This window comes from Pseudomassariella vexata, assembly GCF_002105095.1.
Source record: "Pseudomassariella vexata strain CBS 129021 chromosome Unknown BCR38scaffold_1, whole genome shotgun sequence".
NCBI classification, from domain to species: domain Eukaryota; kingdom Fungi; phylum Ascomycota; class Sordariomycetes; order Amphisphaeriales; family Pseudomassariaceae; genus Pseudomassariella; species Pseudomassariella vexata.
In genome coordinates this window covers 3,733,982-3,761,858 of record NW_024467956.1, presented here as the reverse complement: position 1 = coordinate 3,761,858, position 27,877 = coordinate 3,733,982, and the positions used below count along the sequence as shown (strand labels likewise).

General features: G+C 50.0%; 8 protein-coding genes across 8 annotated transcripts; 6 read left to right on the top strand and 2 right to left on the bottom strand.

Moving 5' to 3' along the window:
* Positions 1–431: 431 nt before the first annotated feature.
* BCR38DRAFT_331590 (chaperonin 10-like protein) lies at positions 432–1,648 on the top strand (the record flags this gene model as incomplete). The annotated part of the gene is made up of 2 exons (XM_040855072.1): positions 432–1,033; positions 1,105–1,648. The coding sequence occupies 2 exons, from the start codon at positions 432–434 to the stop codon at positions 1,646–1,648; spliced, it is 1,146 nt and encodes a 381-aa protein (XP_040721552.1).
* Positions 1,649–1,909: 261 nt separating this feature from the next.
* On the top strand, positions 1,910–2,389 carry BCR38DRAFT_24323 (uncharacterized protein). The gene has a single exon (XM_040854411.1). The coding sequence runs from the start codon at positions 2,010–2,012 to the stop codon at positions 2,352–2,354; it is 345 nt and encodes a 114-aa protein (XP_040721551.1). The 5' UTR covers positions 1,910–2,009; the 3' UTR covers positions 2,355–2,389.
* A 156-nt stretch (positions 2,390–2,545) lies between these two features.
* On the top strand, positions 2,546–12,027 carry BCR38DRAFT_359881 (putative polyketide synthase; the record flags this gene model as incomplete). Its single annotated transcript, XM_040857154.1, has 4 exons — positions 2,546–6,956; positions 7,061–9,353; positions 9,472–10,175; positions 10,256–12,027. 4 exons carry the CDS (start codon positions 2,546–2,548, stop codon positions 11,773–11,775), a joined length of 8,928 nt encoding a protein of 2,975 aa, XP_040721550.1. The 3' UTR covers positions 11,776–12,027.
* A 392-nt stretch (positions 12,028–12,419) lies between these two features.
* BCR38DRAFT_418509 (uncharacterized protein) lies at positions 12,420–13,921 on the top strand. Its single transcript, XM_040859228.1, has 3 exons — positions 12,420–12,826; positions 12,912–13,365; positions 13,424–13,921. Exons 1-3 carry the CDS (start codon positions 12,628–12,630, stop codon positions 13,662–13,664), a joined length of 894 nt encoding a protein of 297 aa, XP_040721549.1. The 5' UTR covers positions 12,420–12,627; the 3' UTR covers positions 13,665–13,921.
* Positions 13,922–16,632: 2,711 nt separating this feature from the next.
* BCR38DRAFT_404980 (phosphatidylethanolamine-binding protein) lies at positions 16,633–18,049 on the bottom strand (the record flags this gene model as incomplete). Its single annotated transcript, XM_040857913.1, has 2 exons — positions 16,633–17,426; positions 17,485–18,049. The coding sequence occupies 2 exons, from the start codon at positions 18,047–18,049 to the stop codon at positions 16,633–16,635; spliced, it is 1,359 nt and encodes a 452-aa protein (XP_040721548.1).
* Positions 18,050–18,306: 257 nt separating this feature from the next.
* Positions 18,307–19,327, top strand: BCR38DRAFT_330935 (50S ribosomal protein L4; the record flags this gene model as incomplete). The annotated part of the gene is made up of 2 exons (XM_040855007.1): positions 18,307–18,390; positions 18,446–19,327. The coding sequence occupies 2 exons, from the start codon at positions 18,307–18,309 to the stop codon at positions 19,325–19,327; spliced, it is 966 nt and encodes a 321-aa protein (XP_040721547.1).
* An 823-nt stretch (positions 19,328–20,150) lies between these two features.
* Positions 20,151–20,663, bottom strand: BCR38DRAFT_454337 (replication factor A protein 3; the record flags this gene model as incomplete). Its single annotated transcript, XM_040861695.1, has 3 exons — positions 20,151–20,236; positions 20,354–20,456; positions 20,514–20,663. The coding sequence occupies 3 exons, from the start codon at positions 20,661–20,663 to the stop codon at positions 20,151–20,153; spliced, it is 339 nt and encodes a 112-aa protein (XP_040721546.1).
* Positions 20,664–24,610: 3,947 nt separating this feature from the next.
* On the top strand, positions 24,611–24,892 carry BCR38DRAFT_319883 (uncharacterized protein; the record flags this gene model as incomplete). The annotated part of the gene is made up of 1 exon (XM_040854759.1): positions 24,611–24,892. A coding segment is annotated over one exon (282 nt), but the record flags the coding sequence as incomplete, so codon positions are not given.
* Between the last annotated feature and the right edge of the window lie 2,985 nt (positions 24,893–27,877).

The window sequence follows — 27,877 nt, the reverse complement described above, 5'->3', positions numbered from 1 at the left end:
TGATCAGTAATTATGGAGCAATCTACTAGATTATTGAAGGAGGGAATATGTATGTAATAAACGAGGTCCACTAGCGTTTTAGATACTCTCTGTGTGAAGTTGCGGCCTCAGGTGTAGAAGGGTACGAGACAGACACGCGTTGGAATATTTAGGGACCCCTCGGAACCAACTTGGTGTTGGTCCCTCACGCACCTTCATAGTACCAATGCATCCCCTGTACTTGGATTCCGACAGTCTCTACTTTAATAAGCAATCTCGATATCTATATAAGCTATAAGGTAAGGCTTTCGCTGGTGAGCTCTGGAGGATCTGAAAAGGTGGGGCGTGGCACGAGTGGTTGATCAACCTCACGATTCTATATGTAGACAGTAGTCTCCCAAATTTCTGATTCTCAACTCTCTCTTTGAACCGTGCTCCCACTCAACAGAAAAATGCCTACTCAAAAGACGCAGACAGCCATTATCCAAACGGAGGAGGCCTCGTCAACCAAGACTAATCTGACCAGTGTCCTCCCCTTGACGGTTTCCCACACGGTCCCCGTGCCTGGCTTACCCTCCCCGAACCACGTCCTCGTCCGAGTTCTAGCTGTAGCCCTGAATCCCACCGACCATAAAGCAGTGTCACATTTTCCCAACCCGAGCGGCGGAGTTGGATGCGACTTTTGCGGCGTCATCGTTGAACCTCAGGACGGGCGATATCCCGCCGGTACCAGGGTATGTGGTAGCGTTTTCCCATATGCGTCTTCGTCTTCGCCTAGGGAGGATGCAGATGCAACGAGAATACTCAGTGGGTCATTCGCCCAGTTTGTAGCTGCCGATGCACGCCTGCTGCTGAGAGTCCCCGATGAGTGGGACGACCTGCATGGCGCTGCGCTGGGGGGTGTTGGTTGGGGCACCGCAGGACTGGCCATATCGGACCCGGAGGCTCTGGCTCTCCCCGGTTTGCCGTCCAACCCCGCGACGGAAAAGGAACCCGTGTTGGTATATGGAGGTGCGACAGCCTCGGGCACCATGGCTTGCCAGTTGTTGAAATGGTGAGTGGTTTCTTGCTTGTGCATCACAATACAAACTTTACGTGTATGTTGGTATTGACAATGCGTCGCAGTTCTGGCTATTTACCCATTGCTGTGACGTCGGCCACATCTGCGGCGTTGGCAATTGAATACGGCGCAGTTGGTACTGCGGCTTACACCTCGCCTAAATGCCGAGAGGACATCCGCAATAATGCCAACGGTCTCCCCATTCGCCACGCTCTAGATTGTATCACGGATGCGGAATCCGTGGATATTTGCTTTGCCGCCATGGCGCGTACTGGGGGCCACTATGCCTGCCTCGAGGAGATGAACAAGGCCTGGATAACTCGCCGTGCCATCCGTGTTAAGGAAGTCATGGGCTATGAGGGGTTGGGCGTGAACATCAATCTGGGTCCGACTTCGTCAACATATTTGCGGGAGGCCAACCAGGAACTGTTCAACATACTCGCGAACTGGGCCACCGAGATGCAGTTATTGCTCGACGAGAGGTTAATAAAACCCCACCCTGTCCGCGAAGTACAAGGGCACTGGGACGGAGTTATTCATGGCTTGGGTGTGCTACAAAGGACCGAGGTCAGGGGGCAAAAATTGGTGGTTCGAATTGCGGCCATGTGAACGAAAAGCATATCGACAGGGAAGCTGATTTTACTGCTACATAGATCTGATGTCGAGCATGATTTCCAAGGAATGCCGTGTACCATTGGGCGGGGATGATGCATGTGTAGTGCTAATTTCTGCACCACGACGGCCTCAAGTCGTAGGGCTCTTTCACTCATGTCAGATCCCGGACCAATTTCGATAAACCGACCCCTTCACCCTCCCCCTGCCTCCCTTTTATCTCTAAAAGGTTGGCCAGTTTCCAGATAATAACAGCTGACACCGTAATGCGCGCTTGCTAAGATTTACGTGTAGATCAGCCAGTGACCGATGTCGTAGCTAGAAGGTGGAAACTGCCTCGGGAGTACAGCGATGAATCATGTGCGCGATGCGTTCGATTTGTCACTCTATGTTAGTGGCTATCAAAGCGGATAGGGTAGGATCGGTCCAATTAGATCCTCCATGGCTGCACAGCGGCATAGCTAATAGCGTATTGCAAGTACACTGTATCAGATACTATACAAGCTGCAGACAACCGTCCGCCTTGGGTCGCATTTCGAGTGACAGGGAACTCCAGACCGATAGTTCAGTGCGTATTGATAAATATATTGCTGATGGTTGTTGTTTTGACTCCCTGGTATACCGTTTAGCGGTCACCCTTATCTTGTCTTCTGCTCACACTTTGAACTTGCTAAGCCACCAGTTTCCAGCATTACATCCCTAGTCGGTGCTCCGTTGCATAGTGGGAAACTCTTCTCTGTCAGTACTTGATAACCTATTCGTAACCTTATGTCTAAAGGTGACTAATCGCATCCATATTAGGAGTTGATGCAACACAGCAAACGTGTACCATCGCGGCTTTCTTGAGCGGTGGAATAACGAAATTCAAGAATTCCGGAACGTCATCGCGTCATAATGGTTCACCAGCCACATGAACCCATTGCGATAGTGGGGAGCGCCTGTCGCTTTGCTGGCGACGTCAACTCGCCGTCTAAGCTATGGGAGTTGCTTCAGGAGCCCCATGACCTGCGGCAGGAAATCTCCGGCAGTAATCGAATTAGCGCCGAGGGGTTCTATCATCCTGACAATATGTATCATGGGCACACCAATGTCAGGCATGCATACCTTAGCAACGCGGATGTGGACGCCTTCGATGCCGGGTTTTTCGGTATCAAGCCGAGCGAGGCTAAAGCTATGGACCCTCAGCAGCGATTCCTTATCGAGGTCGTGTATGAGGGGTTGGAGTCCGCCGGCATCAGTACAGCCCAGCTAAAGGGGAGTGACACCGGGGTTTACGTGGGAGTCATGTTTGACGACTACAGCAGTATGCTTCTCCGCGATTTCCAGACCATACCGACCTATTATGCAACCGGGACTAGCCGCAGCATGTTAGCCAACCGAATTTCGTACTTTTTTGATTGGCATGGCCCATCTATATCCATTGATACGGCCTGTTCTTCCAGTCTTGTGGCCGTCCACATGGCCATTCAAGCTCTTCGCGCGGGAGAGACTAGGGTAGCATTCGCATGTGGTTCTAATTTGATCCTCGGGCCGGAAGGGTTCATTGTTGAAAGTAAACTGAAAATGCTTTCCCCAGATGGCCTTGGGCGTATGTGGGACCAAGGCGCTGATGGATACGCTCGTGGAGATGGTGTGGCAGCAGTGGTGCTGAAAACACTAAGTGCCGCCTTGGAGGATGGCGATCACATCGAGTGCATTATCAGGGAAACTGGATTGAACCAGAACGGCAGGTCGGCTACCGCTGGTGGTATCACCTTACCCAGTGCCTCTGCCCAAGAGACCCTGATTCGTGACACTTATACCAAGGCAGGCCTCGATCTCCGTCTAAAGAGTGATGGCCCCCAGTATTTCGAAGCCCACGGCACCGGGACGCAGGCTGGAGACCCGGCGGAAGCTGAAGCGGTGTATAATGCTTTCTGCCGCGATGACACAGATATTGTTGGACGTCACCCGTTATATGTGGGCTCCGGCAAAACCGTCCATGGCCACACCGAGGGCGCAGCGGGTGTTGCCGCCCTTCTCAAAGTGTCCCTAGCCTTGCAGCACGGCAGTATTCCGCCAAATCTCCTTTTCGAGCAACTGAGTGACCGTGTTGCTCCGTTCTACAAGAATATGGAGATTCCCACGACTGCCAGATCGTGGCCCGATGTTTTTGGCGCGCCCAGGAGAGCCAGCGTGAATAGCTTCGGCTTTGGGGGAACGAATGCCCATGCCATCGTGGAACGATATACCCCCGATCCTGATCCTAACTCGGCCAACCTTGGCCTTGAGATCCGGAGCTCGCCACATGAACCTGAACATGACTCATTATTGTTTGTCTTTTCTGCGTTCTGCGAAAACTCACTCCGTGCAAGACTTTCTGCTTATGCAGACTTCTTTGCGTGCGCTGGCCCAGGAATCGATCCCCGAGAGCTCGCGTGGACACTGCGGCAGCGTCGATCTGTTTTTCCTTACCGAGCCGCCTTCGTAGCATCCTCGTTGGACGATTTGAAAGCCAAGACAGTCGCCAGCCTCCAGGAAGAGAAGTCGACTATCGGCGTCAAGGCAATACCTCAAGCTAAAATTATGGGAGTCTTTACTGGACAAGGGGCACAATATGCGCGGTTGGGGGCTGAGCTCATCGAGAAGTCGAAAAGTGCGCGAATAATTATCCAAGAGTTGGAGTCGCACCTTGCTCGGCTCCCGGACGGCGATGCTCCTACATGGTCTTTGCAGGCCGAGATTCTTGCTAACGCCAACGTGTCTCGGGTTCACGAGGCTGCCATCTCCCAAGCTGTCTGCACGGCTATACAGATACTTCTGGTTGACCTGCTCCATCTAGCTGGTGTGCATTTTACCACTGTGGTGGGACACTCTTCGGGTGAGATTGCCGCCGCCTATGCGGCTGGTTATCTAACGGCCCGCGATGCCATGTATGTTGCGTATTATCGGGGGTTGCATACTCGACTAGCGTGTAGCCCAAATGAGGGCGATATTAAAGGCGCTATGATGGCCGTCGGAAGTTCAATGGAAGACATGGCCGAGCTGTGCGCTGATAGAGTATTCTCAGGCCGTGTCGCTGTCGCAGCTATCAATTCGTCCTCGAGCGTCACCGTTTCTGGGGACGAGGATGCCATTGCCGAGCTCGAGATAATTCTGGATGACGAGGGGAAATTCCATAGACGGATCAAAGTCGAAAAGGCCTACCACTCCAAGCATATGCTTCCATGCGTCGATCCCTGTACAAAATCACTTCATCGTAGTGGTGTTGCGCCGCAGAAGCCTGGGAAGACATCATCATGCACTTGGGTTTCCAGTGTGTATGACTCTCTTATTGATGAGGAAATGGCTGCAACATTAGGCGATATTCCCTACTGGGTCGATGGAGTGAAAAAACCGGTCTTGTTCATGCAGGCAATCCGCCGTGCCATGGCTGTTGATCCGTGTCATCTAGTGCTCGAAGTCGGTGCCCATCCCGCTCTAAAGGGCCCGGCAAGTCAGACAATCCAGGAAATTATGGGAAAGGCAATTCCATATCATGGGATGCTTGCGCGAGGTACTTGCGCTGTTGAGGCCACTTCAAGGGCCATGGGATTTCTGTGGTCGTACATGGATCATAATGGCACACGCTTAAACCTGGATAGTTACGAGAATACTGTGATAGGTGATAAATGTCGTCGCTTTATCCCGGTTAAAGGTCTGCCTACATATCGATGGAATCACTCTACCAAGTTTCGGCACGAATCACGCAAAAACCGAAAGATGGTCCGGAGACAGGAGAGAGTCCATCCCTTACTGGGAGATGTAACTACGGACAGCGCTCCACACCACATGAGCTGGCGAAACTTACTGCGCGTGAGCGAAATGGAATGGCTCTCCGGTCACAAAGTTCAGGGCCAAACTGTCTTCCCAGCCGCGGGTTACATAACTACAGCCTTGGAAGCCTCGCGATGCCTGGCGAAGGCCGTAGGCCAGAAGGTCCGTCTTATTGAGCTTCACGACTTCATTATACACCAGGCCATGGTGTTTGATGATCAGGATGCCGGTATCGAGGTGCTCATATCCATGGCAGATATCGCCCGGGAACCGCAACAACCGCACCGGGTCCGGGCCAAGTTTACGTACTCGACTGCTCAGCAGTCTTTCTCCCAGGAAGATTTGACTCTGGCAGCGAGCAGCTACATAGAGATAATAATTGGAGCTGATGAGCCATCTCTTCTCCCCGTAAGACAACCTGAACTACCTCACATGATCGACGTCGAGCCGGAGCGCTTTTATGCGGCACTTGCGGACCTCGGCTACGAGTTCAGCGGCCCATTCCGCTCATTATTTACGTTGAAAAGAAAATATGGCAAGTCGGCTTGCTTGGTTAGGATTCGTCGTCCCCGGGAGGTCTGGGTTGGGTCTTCTGACAACGAGGGTAAGCGTCGAGGTCAGTCCCTGCTCATTCATCCTTCGGAGCTCGATGCCGCCTTGCAGTGTGTCCTCCTGGCCCACAGCTATCCGTACGACCAACAGCTGCGTACTATTCATCTCCCCACCACCATCCAGAAAATCAGGGTCAATCCAGCTTTATGTTTTGGAGCAACTAATGGGGATATGGATGGCAGCCAAGACGAGTTCGTCCCTGTCGACGCGGCCATTGTGCCACCAGAGGCTGGCCAGCGGGGGATCGTTGGATACATGAATCTGTACTCTAACGCCTCTTCAAACTCAGCCATTCAAGTTCAAAACGCGACCTTCATGCCCCTCGGGGGAGCGACGGCCGACGAGGATAGGAGAGTCTTCTCCAAGGTGCATTGGATAGCCAGCGAGCCGAACGGCTTGGAAGCAGCAAGAAATATTTCTCTCACGAACAACCACCGAGACACGATAAAAGTGCTGGAGAGAATCTCGACCTTTTATCTACGCAAGTTTGACCAACAAGTGCCACCCGATCATCCCAAGAGATCCGAGTTCCCCACAAATTGGTACCTAAATTATGCCCGGCACATCACGTCTATGGTGCTGAGTAACAGACATAAATGGGCCCAGAAAGAGTGGCTTGATGATAGCCTAGACGACATTTTCAAGGCAAGCAAGCCGTTTTCCCATCTTCCAGACGTTCAGATTATGCACCTTGTTGGAGAGCAGATGCCGCGTGTTTTCAGTGGGGAGACCACCATGTTGGAACAGTTTCGTCATAACAGCAATGACATCCTTGACCGATACTACGAAGACGGCTTTGGCCTAAACGAATCTTCTCAGTGGATCAGTCAGTCAGTCAAGCAGATAGTTGACCGTTATCCACATATGAACATCCTCGAGATAGGCAAGTCTTCTCCATGTTTCAATATTTGGTCTATCCATTTTGTTACGCAAGCTCCCTGTTTCTCGCCCTTGCTTAAAGAGATACCCCTTTCTCAACAGAAATATTAACTTGAATATAAGGCGCCGGTACTGGTGGAGCAACAAAGGCCATTTTCCGAGAAATCGGTCAAAGTTACCTTTCCTACACGTACACGGACATCTCGGCCGCTTTCTTCGAGAATGCTTCGTCCATATTCTCACAACACCGCGATCGCATGATATTTAAGACGCTTGACGTTGAACGTGACCCCCTAGACCAAGGTTATATGGAAGGTACCTACGATTTAGTGGTTGCCTTCTTCGTCATCCACGCGACGAGTGATCTCGAGCGAGCCTTGCGTCATATGCGAAAACTGTTGAAACCCGGGGGCTTTTTGGCGGTTGGCGAAGGCCAAGAAGGTCAGAACGGCGTCGCTAGTAGCGGTTTCATCTTCGGCACTTTGCCAGGTTGGTGGCTCGGGACAGAAACAGGACGGACGCTATCTCCTCACGTCTCCCCTGAAGAATGGGATCAGCTGCTCAGAAAGACGGGCTTCTCAGGGATCGACAGCCAGCCCTCAAAGGAGTTCCAAGATGTCCTGAACATGTTTCATTTCGTGTCTCAGGCTGTCAACGACCAAGTCATGTTCTTCCGGGAACCTCTTTCCCCATCTTCCTGGAATATGAGCCCGATCAGGCAGTTAGTCATCGTTGGTGGCCAAACAGCTCGCAGTTCACGCCTCGTCGAGGGACTGCAAGACGTCTTGGGTGGCAGTGGCCTTGTCAAAGAATTGCATTCCTTCCAATCCCTCCTAGACGTCGATTATGAAATAATTGACGCCAGCTCGACGGTCGTCAGCCTGACAGAAGTTGACTCGCCCGTCTTCAAAGACATCTCTCCGGCCATATTTGGAGCACTCAAAACGATGTTTGAGTCCGGAAAATTGTTATTCTGGATTACTAGCGGTCGACGTGATGACGAGCCCTTCTTGGACATGACCGTTGGCTTTGGGCGGACAGCCGCAAACGAGTCACCCGACCTACACATCCAGCAGCTTGACATTGAGGATCTCCAAAACACCAGTCCCCGTACTATCGCGGAGATGGTGATTCGCTTCCATGCTGCAGTTACCAAACAGCAAGATGACCTCCTATGGACTGTCGAGCCCGAAATCGTTATTGACAGCAAGCAGTGCCAGCTGATTTCACGACTGCAGCATATACCTGAGCTGAACGATCGGCATAATTCGGCATGGCGGACAGTTGTACGCGAGGTGGATTCCCCGGAGACGCCCGTCAGCGTGAAGCTCAATTCAAGCGGCGGTTGTACCATCAATCAACTTTGGAGATGCGAAGGCTCAGCATTGGTGTACCACAGCAAGTTGCAGGGTTTCATAGAGTTGCAAACTACACATACAGTTCTTCCCGCGCTCCTTACCCCCCTTGGACACAAATTCCTTGTCCTGGGAGTGCAATCAGATACCGGAACGCCATATTGGGCTTTAATTCCGTCGTTGGCCTCTGTCCTCAGAGTACCTGCAGAGTCCGCGGTCGCTTGTGCTCGGATTTCGGATCTCTCAAGCGGAGAACTTTTGGCCTTGGTGGCTGCTCATTTAGTCGCCATGACGGTTCTCAGCCCCCTATATAGCAGCCAAACACTGGTGGCACACAACGCTACGAGCATAGTTGCTCAAGCCCTAGCAGAGCAAGCTGCCAGCAAAAATGTTGACGTAATCTACACGACAGACTCCACGGACGAAGAAGAAACCCCAGACTTTTGGATCAAGCTGCCGCGGTATGTGACCCAAGCCGAGATCGAGGACACTCTGCTATCATCCGCTATGCCTTCATCTTTCGTTGGATTTTCCGACAATGAGCTTCAAAAGTCTGAGAATGAAGCGACCTTGATATCAAGTCTATCGAAGCACTGTCAAAACTTCCTAACCGCTGATCTGATTTATGGTTCTGATGGTCGTGAGACTGATCCTTCCACTGCCGCCGTGCTCGGGGATATACTGCGCAAGAGTCTTGAATTTGTACGTCAGAGTGGATGTCTCCAAGAGAAACGACATCTATTGGCCACCATTTCATCGGTCAGCCTCGACCGTCTTGCGTGTGCAGAGCGACGTGCAGAGCCGTTGTCCATTATCGACTGGACAGCTTCTGCTTCATTGCCCATCCATATCACCAGGCTTGACTCCAACCCCATGTTCAAAAGCGCGGAAAGCACTTACTGGGTCGTCGGGATATCCGGTGCGCTGGGCATTTCGTTGATTGACTGGATGATTAGCAAGGGTGCTAGGTGTATTGCTCTTACCAGCAGAAACCCCAATGTAGCACCAGAGTGGATTGTGTCTCATAAACGCCAGGGTACCAAAGTCGTCGTCATATCCGGGTAAGCAAGTCTCTCTCTCTCCTCGAGCCGCTTATTAAAACTAGCCAATACAAGGTTAATGAAAAGCATCAAATCAATTTGTTCTTTGCTAACAACACACTTTCTTTTTCACTCATAGCGACGTGACCGATGAAGCTAGTCTGCAGGCAGTCCACCGGCAAATTTGCGAGACACTCCCCCCTATCGTAGGGGTTATTCAGGGGGCCATGGTTTTACGCGATACCGCAATACGCAACATGTCATTTGGTCAGCTCACAGATGTTCTCAAGCCCAAAGTCGACGGGAGTATCCATCTGGACAACATTTTTTCCAATACCGATCTCGACTTCTTCCTGATGATTTCGTCCATCAACTGTGTGGTGGGAAATTCGGGCCAGGCCAACTACGCTGCCGCCAATGCATTCATGTGCAGTCTCGCAGCTCATCGTAGGAAGCGAGGACTCCGTGCGGCTACCGTCAATGCCGGTGCCATTATCGGCGCCGGGTATATGGAACGCGAGTCTCGTAGAGCGCTGGACCAGATTGTCCAGAGGCAACACATGATGCGCTTATCCGAAGATGATTGGTGCCAGGCTATTTGCGAGGCCATTGACGCCAGTCGGCTTGACTCCCCCCACGGACCCGAACTTACCACCGGGATTTCGGATGTGCCTTTTTATACATCCAATGCTCCCAATTGGCATTCCAACCCCAGGTTCTCTTCTTTCCTTGTTCATCAGAAGGTAGCTACCGGCGACGGGGATAAAGGCAAGGCTTCCGAGTCCATTCAGCAACTTTTACAGTCTTGTCAATCTCAAAAGGATCTTGAAAAGGTCATCAAACGTAAGACGAACTTTTCCTCATTGATCTTGGCAGTAACATGCATCGTTGAACTGAGCTAACGAGCAATACAAACCCTCCAGAGGCCTTCGCCACCCAGCTGCGTAATATGTTGCAAGTGACAATGTCGGATGAGGACTTAATGTCGGCACGCGGCAGTGATATCGGGCTAGACTCTCTGGTCTCGGTTGACATCCGCTCCTGGTTTCTGAAGAAGCTGCAGTGTAGCATTCCCGTTCTCCAGATCATGAGCAACGATACTATGGCGACGCTTGTACAATACGCCGTCAAATCTGTGCCAGCAGAGCTTGTACCTCAGATTTCCCAGGTGGAGACCAATAATAACAACAAGAACGAGACTCTTATCGCCAACGAGCCTCAAACCAGCGTAGCGGTTGAAGCAGACAGCAGCGAGAAATCGAGGTCTTCGGATAGGGAAACGCCCATATTCGGGGCGTCCTCCTCTTCTTCTCTCACAACGCCATCGGAGTTGAAGGGGATGATTGACTGGGAGGCCGAATCATGGCCAACCGCGGATATAGCCGACCTCCTGGACCACGAATCCCAATTGCTGCCAGCAGCACGCGCAGTTACACCTCCTCGTGTCATCGTCATCACCGGAGTTAGTGGTCTACTAGGCCATCACTTACTAGCTCATCTTCTTGCCCACACATCAGCTGAAAAGATTATATGTCTCGCCGTAAGGCAACTTACATCGCGACTGCAGAATAAAGAGCTCAGTCCCCACCCCTGTGTCGTCTACTACGAAGGAAACCTCTCCAGTCCCCTCCTAGGTCTAAGCCCAGAGAAAGCCGACTCCATCTTCGCCGAGGCCGACGTCGTTATTCACAACGGGGCAGACACGTCGCATCTGAAATACTACGCCGACGTGCGCGCCTCTAATGTGGGCTCAACCATGACCTTGGCCCGACTATGTCTCCCGCGCCGCATCCCAATCCACTACGTGTCGTCGGCCGGCCTGGGCGTCTTGTATAATCATACCCGCCAAGGCGTCTTTCCTGCGGTTTCAGTGACGGGTCCGGAATCCGCACTGCCGGCTCATGATGGGTCCTTCGGTTATATGTCTTCCAAGTGGACGAGCGAGCGCTTCTTGGAGCGAGTCCATCAACGGTATGGTTTGCGCATTTGCATCCACCGACCCTCGACTATCATTCGTGAGGGCGACGATGCATCAACCCCACGCGCTCAGTTCGACTGGGTCAACGCGCTTCTGCACTACGTACGGCAGATAGAGGCTGTGCCGCGCGTTGTTTACAACCGTGGGGCGTTGGACCTCGTCCACGTCGACAGTGTCTGTGCCGACGTTATTAGGCACGTCTTTGACGACAGCGACGGATCCAAAAATAGAATCACATACGTGCATGAGGTAGGTGATGTCGTCATCAATATGGACTGTCTGCAAGACATAGGCCTGGAACGAGGAAAAGGGAGCAAGCCGTTCGATGTGCTGCCTATGGACAAATGGATCGCCAAAGCTATTGCCGCTGGTTTACATCCCGCTGTAGCAACCTTGATTGAGGATATGGACAGTCTGCAGGGGCTTGAGTATCCGAGACCTGTCAAGGGAGCCATCGTCTCGTAGGCGAGTATTAGGCGAGGGCACGTGAATGTATATAAAGGGAAATATGGTCACTCAGACAAGTTTCTTACTGAATGCAGCTTCTCCTTTACTCGATGCACGCACTTGGACTACTCTTCTGAATACAATAGAAGAGTCATCAACTACTCACTCTATGCCTGCCAGGTTTGGTTGTGCCGTTGCATAGGTCTAAGCCATTTCAGTTTATAGCCACAGTTAGCAAGTCCCCTGCTCTGGGCCGCTCCAGCACACCACCCACTTGAGATGGATTTATTATACTGCAGGTAATTGGATCCGGCCTACTTTGTAGAAAGCTTGTTTGCCGGCGGGTAGTGTAGATACATTACGCCAAGGATCTGTACTGCAAGATGCAATCTGACATGCCCATGCATGGTCCCACGTACTACCACGTAGCAGAACAGTTTTTTGCCGAGCCGACCCCAATTCAATAACCGCTAATTATAGAATGAGTACCTACTTTGGGGGCAGGTTAGGTCTTACGAACTCACGCGCGATTGTTATTGGCCGAGTGATATTGGCTGATCCCCTGCGAGTGGTGATACGGAATTCATACTGCATAATTTGGAGGAGGATGCCGGCGGCACTGTGGTTCCGCCAATTACTGCTTACGCAGCCCCCAATATGCATGAAGGTACATTTCAGGTGATAGCCCGTTTCTCTGCTTACTGCATGCTCAACAGTTCACAATCAAATCATTTCTAACCGTCGCTTCCTGTGCCACATATTTTACTCGGAGCTCCGCAAAGTAACTCCAACCGGCGACGCGAATCTGAACATTTTGTTACGATACTGCTTCTCCGCCAGAGCTCGCTCAGAAGGAAAAGGAGTGAGAAAATGGCTTTTAGTGTATACAATGATTCCGAACAAGGCGCTGCCTTCACGCTCATCATCGTAACATTGCCGATATGTATACTGTCCACGATTCTTCGCTTCACTAGCACGAGGCATTCTGAGCGAAAGGTCGGTCTGGAGGATTGGTTTGCATTGCTGGCTCTGTTGTTTTACTTGGGCTATGTTGGCTTGCTGACAAGTAGTAAGTGCACCGCAAATTTGATTGCTAATTCCTAGCAAAAGCTTGCTGTGGTAGCAACTGCTGACACGTATCATTCGTGCGCCAGTTCTCGTCCTGATGAACGGCAGAAATGTGTTTGAGCTCGGGGAACTCCCTCTTTCTACGGTGACGGCTATCTTTAAGTTGGGATATGTGATGAATGAAATGGATCCCGGGAACCAGACCTTCGCCAAGCTGAGCCTGCTCGCCCTCTACTACCGCTTCTTCTCCTCGAGTCGGAAGTTTGCCTATTGGGTCTACTTTGTCGGCACCGCTCAAGTCATGTGGTACATTTCCATATTCTGGGTTCGCTGGTTTGCATGCCTACCAGTGTCTAGCACCTGGGACTTGACCGAGGCCGGTACTTGCATTAACCAGAACGCCTTCTTTGCGTCAACCGAGTCGATCAATTCTGCTATTGACTTCGTCATGGTTGGTATGGCGATCTGGATGGTCAAATCCTTGAGGCTGTCGATAAAGACCAAGTGGCAGTTGAGCTTTGTATTCATGTTGGGTGGCTTGTAGGTTTTCTTGATGAGATAACCATGCCTACACTCTGGACTAACGACTACTACCTAGTTCTGGCGTTGTTGGCATTATCAAGATAGCAGAAGCTTACGGGTCAATTGGCAGCAACATTGAGAACGCCATCTGGAACGTTGTTCAACTGGCCTGCAGTATCATCTGCTGCTGTGCGCCAATATACAAGTCCATGTTTTCCAATATGAGTTTGCTTAGGGGCTTTGGATCTTCCTTCCGTTCAGGAATGAACAGTTGGAAGTCCAGGAAATCCTCGTCCGAGGGAAGCTCTCCGTTGTAGTAGAGCGATACTGGCTCCAGCCTGGGACAATATCACCATCCTCAGCAACAGCACTGGGGGCCTTTCGAGAAGAAGCAGAACTACCTTGGTTATTAAAGTCAGTCAATGCAATGCGAACACCATATTCCGCAGAGTGGCGAGGTTGTATGCTATTTTTCCGGGGTAGGAATACATGACATCTGTTTGTTGATTAGTTTGCTGTCCTTGTTTGTCCGTTATACGAGGGAACTATTTATGTAATAAAGATGGCCACAATTGTCGATTTTTCACGTATCTTGCTGTGTGACCTTGCCATGATATTCATTTGACCGTGATGTAACTATGACGTGACCTCTCCGTGATATTGTTGTGACCTTGAGGTGATCGTTCTAATTGATGGTTGTTATGTGCTCTGCAGAAGCACCTTAGGTCAAGTCCAAGTGGATGGTAGTCTTAGCCCATACTAATGGTCAATCACGTAACACCTTGTATCTGACGAGATACCCTGGTCCCTTGTCGATCTGTGCCAACCTTAGGAACCATTTAGAGAAACAAACTACAAGTAATTATCGCTTTCGCACTATTCCAGTCCAGCAGGTAATCAACCACTGGACAAACGTCAGGGGCAGCTTATGTGACAGGACCACACGTTGCTCCCTTACTTGAGATTCCCACGAGGGACGGCAAAACACCATATGAAGGCGCAGTTGTCCCATGAAAATGAACAATATGGCTGCGTACTGCTTTGCAGATAACAAGCAAGCCAAGGATGCGCTGTGGGTTCCAGGTTAGTTTCCCAAGTGTGACCTGCTCAGTTGTGACTAGTTCCCTTCCACTTCCATCCATGAAGGAGGAGATAGGTTTTATGGACTGTGACCGGACGATTGTTTCGGAACCACGAGAACGTGTGTGGCGACTTGGCAGAATACGCTGCAAAACAACTGCAATAGTGGGTATCCCGTACATTGGACCTATATGCCCATTTCGTCATGTTGTTTAGTGTGGCATCTATATGGTGATGAAGCTCGTTTTCAGCTCGTTTCTTTAGGTATTGCGGAGTTGATAGGAGATAAAACAGACTGACCTGATACACTCAGATGCGTCATCAATTTTGGCACCGCGGCGGAAACCTCTAGTGACGACAACACGAAGCGAGGGGAGCTGATTGGATACCTTGGGAGACGAGCCAATTTATGGCAAGTAACTATACCGTCTCGCCAAGAAGACATTCTTGAGCTTCAGCTGATCCCTACTATGATCAAAGGCGTTCACCGAGTTCCAGACTCAAAGGGCGGTGTCACAGTAGAGATCAAATTGGACGACGGATTGAGTTAAATCAATATTTAGAACTCAGGTCAAACCACAATAACACGTACGGAAACACAACCGGCAAGCATAAAACTGGTACTCTGCCCCGTACTTCGAGTCTCAATAGCATTACAGTGATTTTGCAATAACGATGCTAGTCTTTGCGCATATATGGTATATCCTTTCAAAACATAACGACATGCAGATGTTACCTGTGAAATTCTGATGGAAAGCACTCGGCGGAATTCTGTCCGCAGAGGATTAATCAGCACGGGAGCGAGCACAAAGTCTATTGGACAAGAATCAACATTGAAATACAACAGAAAAGGTTTAGACAGTGAACACCGGCTACAGTAAGAATAGCTTTCGAGATAAAATCGAGTTGCCATCCCATCAGTTGACAGTAGAACTCTCACCCCACACCTCCCGAGGGACGAAGTATCCAACTTGTTGCAAGCTTCAACAAAGCATTGACTTGGATATGAAGAGCCAGAATTATTGAAGAGCTCTTTAGGATAGAAGATCCTTGAAGTAAATGATGATATGCAACGGTCCCAGAGTACTTACCGTATCAGACTGGATAGTACGGAGGATCCGCATGGCTGAAGATACCAGAAGGTCCGGTCTATTGGCAGTAGCCAAAACTGTAAAACAGCCATTGGACTCTAAAGGCCCAAAAATATTTGGTGCGGTCCGACCCGCAATTCGAATGACAACTTCGTGATGGCCAGATGGAGTCTATAATTAACTTTGTCATGTTTCGTATTACGGGTTACAGTAGATTGCAAGTCCCGGGAGGACTACCGGAGGATTGCATTTGAGGTACAAATCAAGGAAGCAGATTTGCCAGTCAACAAAAGAAAACGATGAGGCTACGGGGCTAGATGCGCAATTGAGTATGGACGGATGCTTCGATCAGTCAGCTGGTTTGAAACTCTCGGATGCAAATTTGCTGCAATTTGGCCATGACACTGTCGCTCCGAAAACTGCGATCGGTACGGCTTAACAAACTCGGCTTCCGAACCACCCAGGCGTACCAGATTTGTGCGTATTGGGGTCAGTACGAGTTTTCTCTGCGAGCCGGCATTTGCTTTACGTCGTTCGCTGCGCCCCCACCCCTGACCACCTGGCCTCATCCTCGTCACCCTTATCTCAAGGGGCGCAGCATGGTACTTTTAACCCAGTCAGGAAGAGGAAGCCAAGCCATTCGAGGAAGGAGAACCGGGCAGCAATGATTGGATGATCGCGTCAGCAAAGCGATATGAAAAGCCAACGCATATTGCAGCGTAGACCAGGGGCGGGGACGGGGGACCCATCTCTCGATGTTCGGCCGGTCGATACGGACTGGCCAAGACTTCGAAACTCCGTCTCACATGGCCGGAGTCTGGAGTTGGCAAGTTTCTATTATGAACATACTACAGTATCGTCTTGATACGGCCACACTGGTCTGTCTTTTCACCCTATGCTTTTTACATATGATACAACATGTCGACTTTCGTTTTCATGCGCAGCCATGAAGAGCCATGTTTTCCACTGACTACAACACCATTGCCTGATCATACTTGAACCAAGTCGTACGAGGTCATAAGCCCAGTGAAGCAGAGAGCTACATCCTCTTTGGCAGACCGCATCATCCTCCAAAAGGTCGACACGGATTCCCCGGCCGACTTCGACCCGCTGTTCATCGACGGGGCTGTCCACGGATTCTCTTGGTGTACTTCCACAAGCTCTTGTACTTGGGACCCTGTCTCTTGGCTTCCCAACCACGCGGCTTCTTCTCTTCCTTGAGAGAGTATACCCTTTTGTGCTTAAACTCGATATCTGCACCAGGAATGCCGGCACGCTCCATGACAGCTGCCGTGTTCTCGTCCCACACGGTACGGAAGAGGCTGAAGCCAATTGGGTTCAACTCAAACTTGTCGCGGAAGCTCTTTAAGCTGAAACCGTCGCGGCGTGAGTATAGGCCACGCAACTGCACAATGTCTAGGGTCTGGCCAGGTTTTTGCTGAAGCACCCACACAGACAGACGGTGGTACGGCGCACCCTTCTGAGAGAAAGCCGGCAGGTACGGCACTGCTAGCTGGGTCTTTTGGTTAACCCTGCCTAACGGCAGTGATTGCTGAGCAGGAGCGATGGGCACGTTAGCAGCGAGGTAGTGGCAACGGCGCTCGAAGCTGTCCGTCTCAGCGTTAGGCACATCTGAGTCCATGACCACGACAGACACTAGACGCTCGCCAGCATCGAAGACTTGGACCTTGAGGCGGGGTGGCACCTCCGTCTTCAAGCTGTTTAGGATTTCACCCGTTTCAACCTTAGTTCGGCGGAAGAACAACTGTACATCAGCAGTGGGTTCGAACTTGGGGAGCACATCGGGTACGATGTTCAACTGCTGGATACGCTGTGTGACGTGGCGAAAGGGGTAGCCTTTCCACTTGCGCTGAGCGAGGAACCGGTAGATGGGCTTGTTCATGTCCCCTGTATCATGTCTTAGCCTCACCCAATTTGAACAACGCGAAGATCTCACGAGACTCACCGAGGCCATCTTCGAACCTCCGCTTAACAACGGGGTCATTGATATCCGCCAGAATCTTCAGCTCCTCGACGTACTTTCTCAAGCTAGCCAGTCGCAGGTTCTTCTTCCTCTCGCCGCCAGGTAATTGATCCGCGGGGGTTGCTTCCAACCTCCTTATCTTGGCCAGCTCGGCCACAATATCCTCCAATTTTTCCTTGCGATCCTGCTGCAGGATATTGCGGGCCTCTTGGAAGCATTGGTAGGGCAACTGTTCGAACGGGATGTTCTCCGAGGTCTTGATGGCGGCTCGACGACGACGGGATCCGACTGGTGGTGTTCCCATGCGCGAAAGCTTCCTTTCAGACCAATATTCTGTAGTAGTTTCCGGATCTAGTCTTTTGCGTGCTTTCGGCTGCTCTGCTGAGCTCGATGGCACCTCTGATGGAGGTGTCGTGGTCGTGGTGGTTTCATCTCGGCGAGCTACGGATTGGCTAAATGACCGAATGGCTAATGAAGAAGTCTGGATGAGTCTGTCTTGTCGCAATGACCTTGCGAGGGGTCTTGCGACCCTCTGACAGCTTGACATGACTCCTGGCTTGACTTCAAGTGAGGTTGGTGGTGCCTTTAATGCTCTGATTGAACTTTTTGAAGCTCGCGCAACACGGGGCGTGGCTCCACAAATCTTCGCACCCTGGCCGCACTTGTAGCTTGCGGCTTCTTCCGCGCTGAGGGTCGGCTTTCAACAATTTTACGACAGCCAATTCGAAGCTACTGGATCGAGTTCTGAATTGGACCGTCGTCAAAGTCGCTAAGTCCCACTGCCTGTTTTACACCTCTGCGGTCATGGCTGGTAAGGGTGTCAGAGGTCTCACTGAGGCTCTGAAGAGCCTTAACTTATCTTCTCAGGCGTGTAGAGAAGCTGCATCCGTACGTTTACTGTTCAGGACCTCACTTCCGCCCGCAGGAAACTAACTCTAACAAGTACCGAATCCCATCCACGACCTTCACTCGGTCAATGGCCACCGAAGTGCCCCTCCCTAAGCTCACAACCACGCTAGACCACACCGTATCGAACCTCTGGCGTCCATCCCAAACCGTCTCCGTGACCATCTTCGACTTCCCGTCCTACGAACCCAAGCGCCTCGAAGAATGGTCCTCCAAACACCTGCATCTCCCGCTCCGCCGCGACATTCTGCATCTGGCCGTCGTCTACGAAGGCGACAACACGCGCCAGGGCACCGCCTCATCCAAAACGCGTTTCGAAGTCCATGGCTCCCACCGCAAGCTACGCCCGCAGAAGGGTCTGGGCCGCGCTCGTGTAGGAACCAAGCAGTCGCCCATCCTCAGGGGAGGTGGCAAGGTGTTCGGCCCCAAGCCCCGCGACTTCGGTACTAAGCTCAATAAGAAGGTGTATGACTTGGCGTGGCGGACAGCGCTCAGTTACCGATACCGCCGCGGCGAGCTGGTTGTGTGCGATGATGGCATGGAGTTGGACCTGCCGGAGGAGTTCAAGGGGATGGTTGGTGAGCTGGAGGATGAGTTGGTCGATGGATTTCGGGCGAAGTGGGTGAAGCAGGTTCTGGACCGTAATGAGTGGGGTCGGTCGAGCGGGCGCAGCACTTTCATTACGGGTGCTAGGAGGAACGACTTGTTTGATGCTTTGGACTTGGTGCCAAAGTACGGCCGGGCTTTGGACGTTGAGAATGTTGATGTCAAGGATCTGCTTGAGACGGGCAGACTCGTGGTTGAGAGGGCTGCATTGAAGGAGCTGATTGCGCGGCATCAGAGTGATCTGGTGTCCAATATTTATGTCCACGGTGTTAAGCCGCCTGCGCCAAAGAGCGGAATAGTTGTAGTCGAGTAAAGCATTGAGTGTGCTTGTATTATTACTATGTAGATGAGGCATGTACAAAGACGCATACCAGTCAAGTCAAGCTATTTCTATCCGTGATATCTCATAAGAGCATATAGTAATCTCATCTAATTGTGCAACGAAACGTGACTATCGGGTGCATCATGTATGTACACTTATCTCACGGTACAAGTAACAATTCTCTCTGTGTTCCTGTAACCTTGTAACCCTTGAGCAGCGGAAAACGAATAGTATACCGAGGTAAAAACAAATATACGATATAATAGTACCTAATACCTGTTCGGCTTTTCCTATACTATCCCGCTGAGCACGCCGTTCATTCCGCTTGCAGACTCGGTGTCACAGATAGGATGAGTACGTTAGAAGATCTGGACTACGACTGCTGTGCCTCGTTTCCGTTCATTTCTTGAAACAATCGGAGTGGGTTTAACTGTTTTTTCTTCTTTTTTCATTATTGCCATCACCACTTAATAGCCCGATTCTGTCTCGTACACCCCCACCTCTCACGATCATCCTGTCTCATAGTCACAGATACCCTGCCAATGCCCAAAAGTACCGTTTTCATAGCCTTATATTCATTTTCATCATACTCATCCTCCATCGTAGAGATTCCATAGCTGCTAGAACGCTCAGTCGGAGTAGATGGTCGCCTGTTGTTACTGCTGCCAACGGTAATAGTTACCGAAGCCAAGCCAGTTGTTTGAGCCGGTATTGGCGGTGATGACTGAGACGAGAAAGTTCGTTGAATACCCGTGGGCCATGCATGAGATACGCATCCCGGTGTGCTGCCGACCGAAGAACGCGCAGCACCGCATCAATTCATGCGTGTGTCGTCGGGGAACATGAAGAGGTCTTTGTATTGGTGCGTGAGCTCCACTACGGTTTGGCTCACTGCATAATCTGTATATTGTGTCAGATGTTTAGTGTCATCACTAGTGCAAAGTCTGGAGGAAGGATCTAAAGTCCATCATGCAACCTAGGATTCAGTTCTGAGCATATGGCAGGCAGAACACATACCAACATTAGTCCCCAGGTCAATCGAGTTCATGACCTTGATGGAAAGGTCCGGCAAGACTTTGCCGATAATCTGGACTCCGTTGCCGCTGACGAGATGGGCTTCCTATGATTATTATATCAGTCCCAATCCAAAACAAAGGCTTGCTGGACAAAGACCTACTCGGTTCAGATTGGCCGTAATCTGTCCCTCAGAATCAATGACAGCCGTGTCGCCGCGGAGTTGGAGCACCTTGCCCACCACCATGACGTTACGACCGACATAGGAGTCGATGAGCTGGCCCGAGATGCGGGGTGTTGAGACGGGATCCATGATTGGCAACTGGGTGTGCTGGAGAAAATTCCGTCGGGTTCCTTCGGGTTATATGTGTGATTAATAAAAATCAAGATGTATCTCGTATCTTCTACCGCGTGTCCAGCGGTTATTGTTTCGTTTGAAAAGGTACTAAAAGCAAGTGGGTGGAGCGCGTAGATGCAGAAGTCGCGAACCACTAAACGCGAACTTCTTAGTTCACAAATGCAATCAGTCACCTGACAGCTTTGACAAGTACCTACCCAGTCAGTTTGACGTAAAGAAGATTAGGCCATTCATCTGAACTCGACTATAGAGCTGCAATTATATCAGACTCAATCTTAAAATATCAATTGGAGTAATTTCGCATCAAAATAAGGTTGGTGTTGCATTTAGGCCACCAAGATTCAATTGTATCCCTAAGGGCTCTACCCTGTATTATTACTCTCGTCCCGATTACACGAAAGCCAGCAAGTAGTCGCATCAACGTGTGACAATCATTCACAGTTGGTTGCTTATAACGATGGTTTTGAATTTGTGAATAATGTCGCGGCGATTTAGACGAATTTGCTTAATATGTTTTGGGAGTTGTATTGAGTCTTGGCATTCTACTTTGTGATAGCAGCTCTTGCAAGCTTCTCGTAACGCAAAATACCTCCAGATAGATCCCGATCGGAATTCCGACGAAGTTATATAAATGGATGAAAAACAGGATTATATTACCCTGAGCTAGCGTCTGTTGCTCCAGGATGAGGATATTGTGTGCCGCGAGTTTGAAAGGTTGCGGGAAGGGGCCAGAAACCGCATGGTGGTTATGGACTATGGATGAGGGCAAGGCGCCGTTAGGATGGCTATCGCTGTCTCCGAAAGAATGCAGACCGCCGCATGAGAGAGTAAAACGCACACATGAATAGCTGGGGTCTGTTCCTTAGTTGTGGAGTCTGTTACTTTGAATGTTTAGAGGCTTGATAGTCTAGACTGCTAGTCCGCTGGAAGTCTGATGCTTGTAATGTCATTTTAGGAATACCTACCGAGGTAGGATTGGTGCAATACGCACATCATACCGTCAGATTTCAGGAATCGGCAGAATCTCGCTATTGCCGTAGGTGGAATTGATATGGCATATGATATCCAAATAGGGTAAAGTTCCTAAATATGATTAGAGGTATGCGGCATGTCTGCGTGTCTGTTTCTGGGCGTGGTCTCAATTGAGCGACATATCCTGCTTTTGCAGCAAGTAGTTCTGAACTCGTGATATGTGATCATTGCTAAGCCTCGACGCTATGAGGCTTATGAAATCCATCGTGGCATTGCCCAACATTTTGCATTGCGATTGTAGCAAATGCCACATGATATAAACCCGAGGCAGTGGGAACGAGAATGAAATCATGGATCAGTAGTGAACTTGTCATTAAACATAGGTTTCGCGGCCGACAGGGTTGCGTCCGTCCAAGCATCGTAAAATGCATTGACGTATCGACTATGCATGGAAGAGGCCTCAGAAAAGAGAAATCAAAGGCAGTTCATTCGATCGCGAACGAACAGGAGGCGAATTTGAAAGATGCCCTTGACATTTGAAGTAATTCAATGTTGATCAGGAACAGGCCAGCTCGCCAAGGATCCAATCAGACACCAAATGCGCTCAAAGCGGTCGCCTTAACAATCTTCCGTCTTGGCCTGGCTTACTGGGAAGCGACGATCTTCATAGGGCTGCCCAATCATGTTGGACTTGCCAGATCAAAGTGCAGGCTACGCGGTCAGTTGACAGGTTAGCCTCTGTTGGACCAGGCCGGACGACACGAGATCTAGCGGCATTGGGACATTTTCCATCTAAACCATGGTGAAATTGTCGCAAAATTGAATTTGCATCGACCTTAAAGAGTTAGAACCTGGTTTAGAATGTTTCAAGGGTCCTGAGTATTGCTCGTTCCTGAGCCCGTCAGAAAAGTCGACTGCTCCCCCGGCCCAAACTCTCATGAGCGTCTGCAGTCATGAATCTCTATTCTCCCACCAGATCTACAATATTGGGATCCATGTCCCAATTGGACTTCTCATTGCCAACGTCGGCGAACCCAAATGGCAACATATTGCCCTTCGAGTGGTCTAACACCACCCAGGCTCGCAAACACCTTGCCGATCTGTTTCATGCCGCATGCACCTCAGCACCGCTTGTCAATGTTCCAAGTCAGGTGTTGTCTGGAGAGCTCCTCACTATGCTTTTAGTCCACATCTACTACACTCTATGTCCACGATTGGTATCCATGGACCAACCACACCTTATGAAGTGCTTTCAACAATGTCGCGTCTGATCCGAGATGCGGATCATGACCAATGAAAATAAACTACGAGGCACTAATTTGCAATCCCAACTCCTCTTACTTCTTAAGTTGCATTCTCAATCCTGAGCATAGCCCTCTCTCAAGTCAGAAATTATGTAGTGGCGGCCAACCTGCGACTTTATTCATTTCCCAGTATAGCTTCTGTTGCCGACAATCACGTTCCAATTCCGGCGTAATGAAAAGTCATGATTTGGGATATTTTTGCCACAACGGCTCTCTATTCCTCTCATCTCTAGAATTTCATCTTCTATATCAGTATCTCTTCTTAGTCTGTTGGTGACTGCTTGAGTCCCTCCAGAATGACCCATCAACTATTATGGCGGACTATTGCCAACTCAGGGGACCCAGACGGTGTAACCTTTATCGACAATAACGTCCTCCACCAAGTACTGTGAAGCGACAGCACGCCGTCGGTTCGATCCAACTTATCGAATAAGCCTCCCAACAGGCAGGCACCCCCCTCCAGGAACGCCCTTATCGAGCGACTGCTGTCGAATCCCATCACGCCTAGCCCGATATAACGCCGCCGACCTCGAAACAAAGCTGATTGTATCCGCAAACCCCAACAAGGGCACACGCATTCAAATCGATCCAACTGAAATAAAATCGATATCGAAGAACCGACAAGCTCAGCTGCCAGGGAAAATTTCCTGTGCCGCTGGTACAAAGTTAGAAAGAAGAACGCATGATCTTACCAGCTGCTGCAAAGGACCGGGTTTAGACCTGAGTGCAGCTGCGAGGACGAGTGCATTCGTCAACCACCTAGTCTCCACGAATACCTTCATCCGCTAGCACGAACCTGAACCCTACACCATGCGCAAGTACTATTGCAACGACTCAATTCATCTGCCACCTCTTCACTGATTTCAAAATTAGTGGATGCAGGTTTCAACAAGTCGTTAACCCTTAGCTTCTTGCCAGGTTCCATATTGTCCGTCTGATTTGGCTCAGCCATTCGGACATCAGAACCTGTATCGGCCGCCTGACACCGCGCGCTAACTCTGGCCCCCAACTCTTAGGATCACTTCCTGGCAGACCAAAACGGCTCCTCGTTGCGGTGCATTACAGCACAAGGTGCTCTCCATCTCAGACCAACAATTATACCCGGTCGTATTGCATCAACCTATTGAAGTTATGGACGACTCGTCACAATTCTTCAACTATAGCTTTCAGACAGATGAGGGTGGGAGTACGCAGATATTCGATGGATCGACCATAGGAAACCATGGTGACTACCATCCACACTTTACGGCAGGACCCTACACACACAGCATACCGCCATCCACTGCATTTTCTTCAAAAGAAACCATTCGGCCAGCTTTAAGGTCCCCGTCAGCTCTGCCAGCTCGGGCATCGATTCAAGTTGGGTACAGTGGTTTTGGCTTCAATCGTGAAGCTTCGACTTCGTCTGGACACTTGGAAATCCCCGGTACAGACGGGTCCAAGTTGGCAACACCAGGGCTTTCCAGCGGTTCTTCTGCCACTCCCGACACAAGATCCTCTGCGCAGGCTACAACACCAGACAATTTTCGACCAATTGCTCCAGCTCAACCAACGCAGCCCCCTCAGGCGGTATTTCCTCCGCTGGCGCCAACACCTCCACCTGGGAGAAAGAGACCAGGAAGACAGAAACGTAAAGAGCTGAGCGCAGAAGAGGGGGAGGCGAAACGGAACAAGTTTCTAGAAAGAAACCGTGTTGCCGCAACCAAGTGTCGGCAAAAGAAGAAGGAATGGATGTCAGACTTGGAGGACACGAGGTTCGGGCTGGAAAGTCAAAACTCGCACTTGCAAATGGAGTACAACAGCTTGGCCGAGGAAGTCAGCCAGATCAGGGCCGAACTCATGGCCCACGGCAACTGCAATGACCCCAACATCAACAAATGGATCGAGAATGAAGCGAAACGTTACGTACTGAACACGGGTGAGAGGATGGACGCCATGCTCGCCGCCTTTGATCAAGGTTCACCCGGACCAGATAGGCAGGGAAGCATGTCGACGACCTCGGGCTATGGGCCCTCAACCAGCAATGATCTCATGAGCCCAGGAACAAATCGAGGAAGAATTTCCCTTCTGCAAAGCACCGGCAACCCCAGTTCGCCGGTCTTCTTTCGCGGGAACATGTCGACTGATCAGGGGGAGACACGATTCCCAATCACCGAGTCAGCTTATATGCAGCCAACGACGAGGGCAGAAGACAGCCCCAACTTCGGGTATTTCAACGTGTGATACGAAATGATGGTGTTGCGTCCTTTCGACTACGCCCAACGGCCCGTCCCTCTCGTGTCCTCAGCCAACAGTCCCCGACACTCGACTCTGGACTTACCAACCGCCCCCCTGAAACTAGTCATGACATTGATGACTAATGATAGAAGATACCCCTTTTCGGTTGACACTTGTTGCTTTTGGAGAATCGGATACATCTCTCTTTTTGCTTTACTTCTATTAGCATTGCTTCATTATCTCAAAGGATGATTGGACCTATAAGAGGGTACATAGGGTTGGCACGAATCATACTGCTGATCAGTGATGCTATTCGAGGAAGAAATAGAACATCAGAAAGTACCTAGGCATATTAAAACAAGGAAAGTTGAAACTTACTGGTCAATGTTCAGAAATTTGGAATTCGAACAGCGTCTGACACACCAGTCTCGGAGAAACGAACTCGACCATGGGGACTAAGAAAATTTTCATGCATTGAAAAGTCGTCACTTGAAAAATTTACCCAAATTCGTGGGTATCTCAAGACTTTGGTTGTGGAACTTACGGAGGCCTGTCGACCGTCCGCTCTGGCCGTCAAGAATATCCAGGGGCCGTGCATTATGGGCCGGCATGTTAAGATTTCTGCTTCGGCCAAAGCCGAGTGGTCCTCTTTTCCTATTGGTGTCGAGGTCGAGATGGGGTCTTCTGAACACTCCGATTTTCTCCACAACGAAGTCTAGATTGTCGATCTAATCTGCCCCGTTGTTCTTGTTTCAACGACACTTCAATTGCTTGTTTATTTCGTTAGCCGGGCTCTGGACGTGATGAGGGAACTGATGATTTCGATTCGGTTGCAGAGAAACAATAGTTTGTGAGAGACTGGCATATCAGTGCCGTGATGAGGAGACTATACGGAGTGTTTGGTGACCTATGGAAAAAAAAGAAGAGAAATATAAACCGAGCAGAAAAAACTGGAGGGCACTCAATGCATACAGTCTCAATTATTCAAAAATTCCGGGCCACTGCGAGATGATATTGTATCTCTACGTCGTAATGTGCCGCCGTAAAATCCATAAAATGCAAGACGCCCGCCTAACCTTAACCTTGGTTAGAATTATTACATACCATCCCCCACGACCCCACCGGTAACCAAATTAGCAGCACCTACACTATAAATACTTCAACTTCAATTATACGGATCTTAATAGAAATTGAAGCTATTTACAAGCCGTTTGCACGAATAAATAGCGAATTGAATAGAGTTTTCAATTTAGCATTTTTAGACAGGTTACACGATACTCCACATCGGTACTACGGAGTTCCGGCAGCCGTAAAATTCTGATTCTACTACTTTTGAGGCCACGATGCCCCTTTGACTATTATTCTATAAGTACTACGCTTCAGTACACCAAAATGCCGCGCCGCAGCTGTACAGAGGACCAGATAGCTGAGGATATTCTAGATGTTACCGATAATGGCCTGTCACAGTACAAATCCGCCCAGAAGCATGGAGTGCCGCAGCAGACCCTTTCCGACAGAATCAAAGGCAAAGGGTGGCCAGACAACCCCATACCGACCAGCAAGCGGGTTTCTATAGCCCAAGAAAGCCGTATAGTCGACTGGATCATCAGACAAGAGTCCTTGGGATATGCCCCTACGCACAATCACGTACGCGCTTGCGTTTCTACACTTCTGGCTCAACCGATTTGTCTCTAGACATCCAGAAATTCGTACCAAGATGGGTAGAAAGCAGGAGACAACTCGATTCAACTCGTTTACACCAAAAGCCGTACATTGGTACTTTGATATCCGTGAGAGAGAATACGGCTGGATTAAGCCAGAAAATACAGTTAATGTCGATAAGGGAGGCATAATGGCTCGCTTTGGTAACTATCTATTAGTCTCTTAGGCAATTATCTATGCTAATTACTATACTATAGGCCTTGACGGGCTCGTATTGGGGAGTTCTGACGCCCAACAGAAGGCTATAATTAAGAGCTCACAGGGCCGTAGTTGGACTACCTTTATTGAAGCCACTACAGCCGATGGCCGCCTTATAGAGCCAGGTATAGTGTTTAAGGGCAAAGAGCTCCAAAAACAGTGGTTCATTGACCAATTCCGAGAGATCTGTCCCCACTGGTGCTATATAACGTCACCAAATGGCTGGACAGACAACCATATAGGCCATCAGTGGCTTATTGACGTATACTTGCCTCAGACGCAGCCAGAAGACCCCTCTGATGCTAGGCTAATTATACTAGATGGCCATGGATCCCACGCCTCTGTAAGTCTTCTAGTTATTGCAGTATAACTGTACTAACTGGGCTATATAGGATGAGTGGATGACTACGTGCTTCATGTACAATGTATACTGTTGTTACTTACCGGCACATACTTCCCATGGCTTACAGCCAAATTAAAATGGCCCCTTTAACGTATTGAAGTCGGCCTATAGGGCAGAAGTCAGTAAATTGGATAGAATGACGGATGCGGCGCCAGTTGATAAAGTCAACTTTATCCGGTGTTATAGTACTGCACGCAAGGCTATAACCGATAAGGTCATTAAATCTGGCTGGATAACTACTGGAAATTGGCCAATTTCAAGGGCCAAGGCACTACGGCATCCAGAAATCCAGGTAGATGTTGATAAAAGGGGCACTCCACCGCCGCCACAAGCCCCTGGACTTGACAGTGATT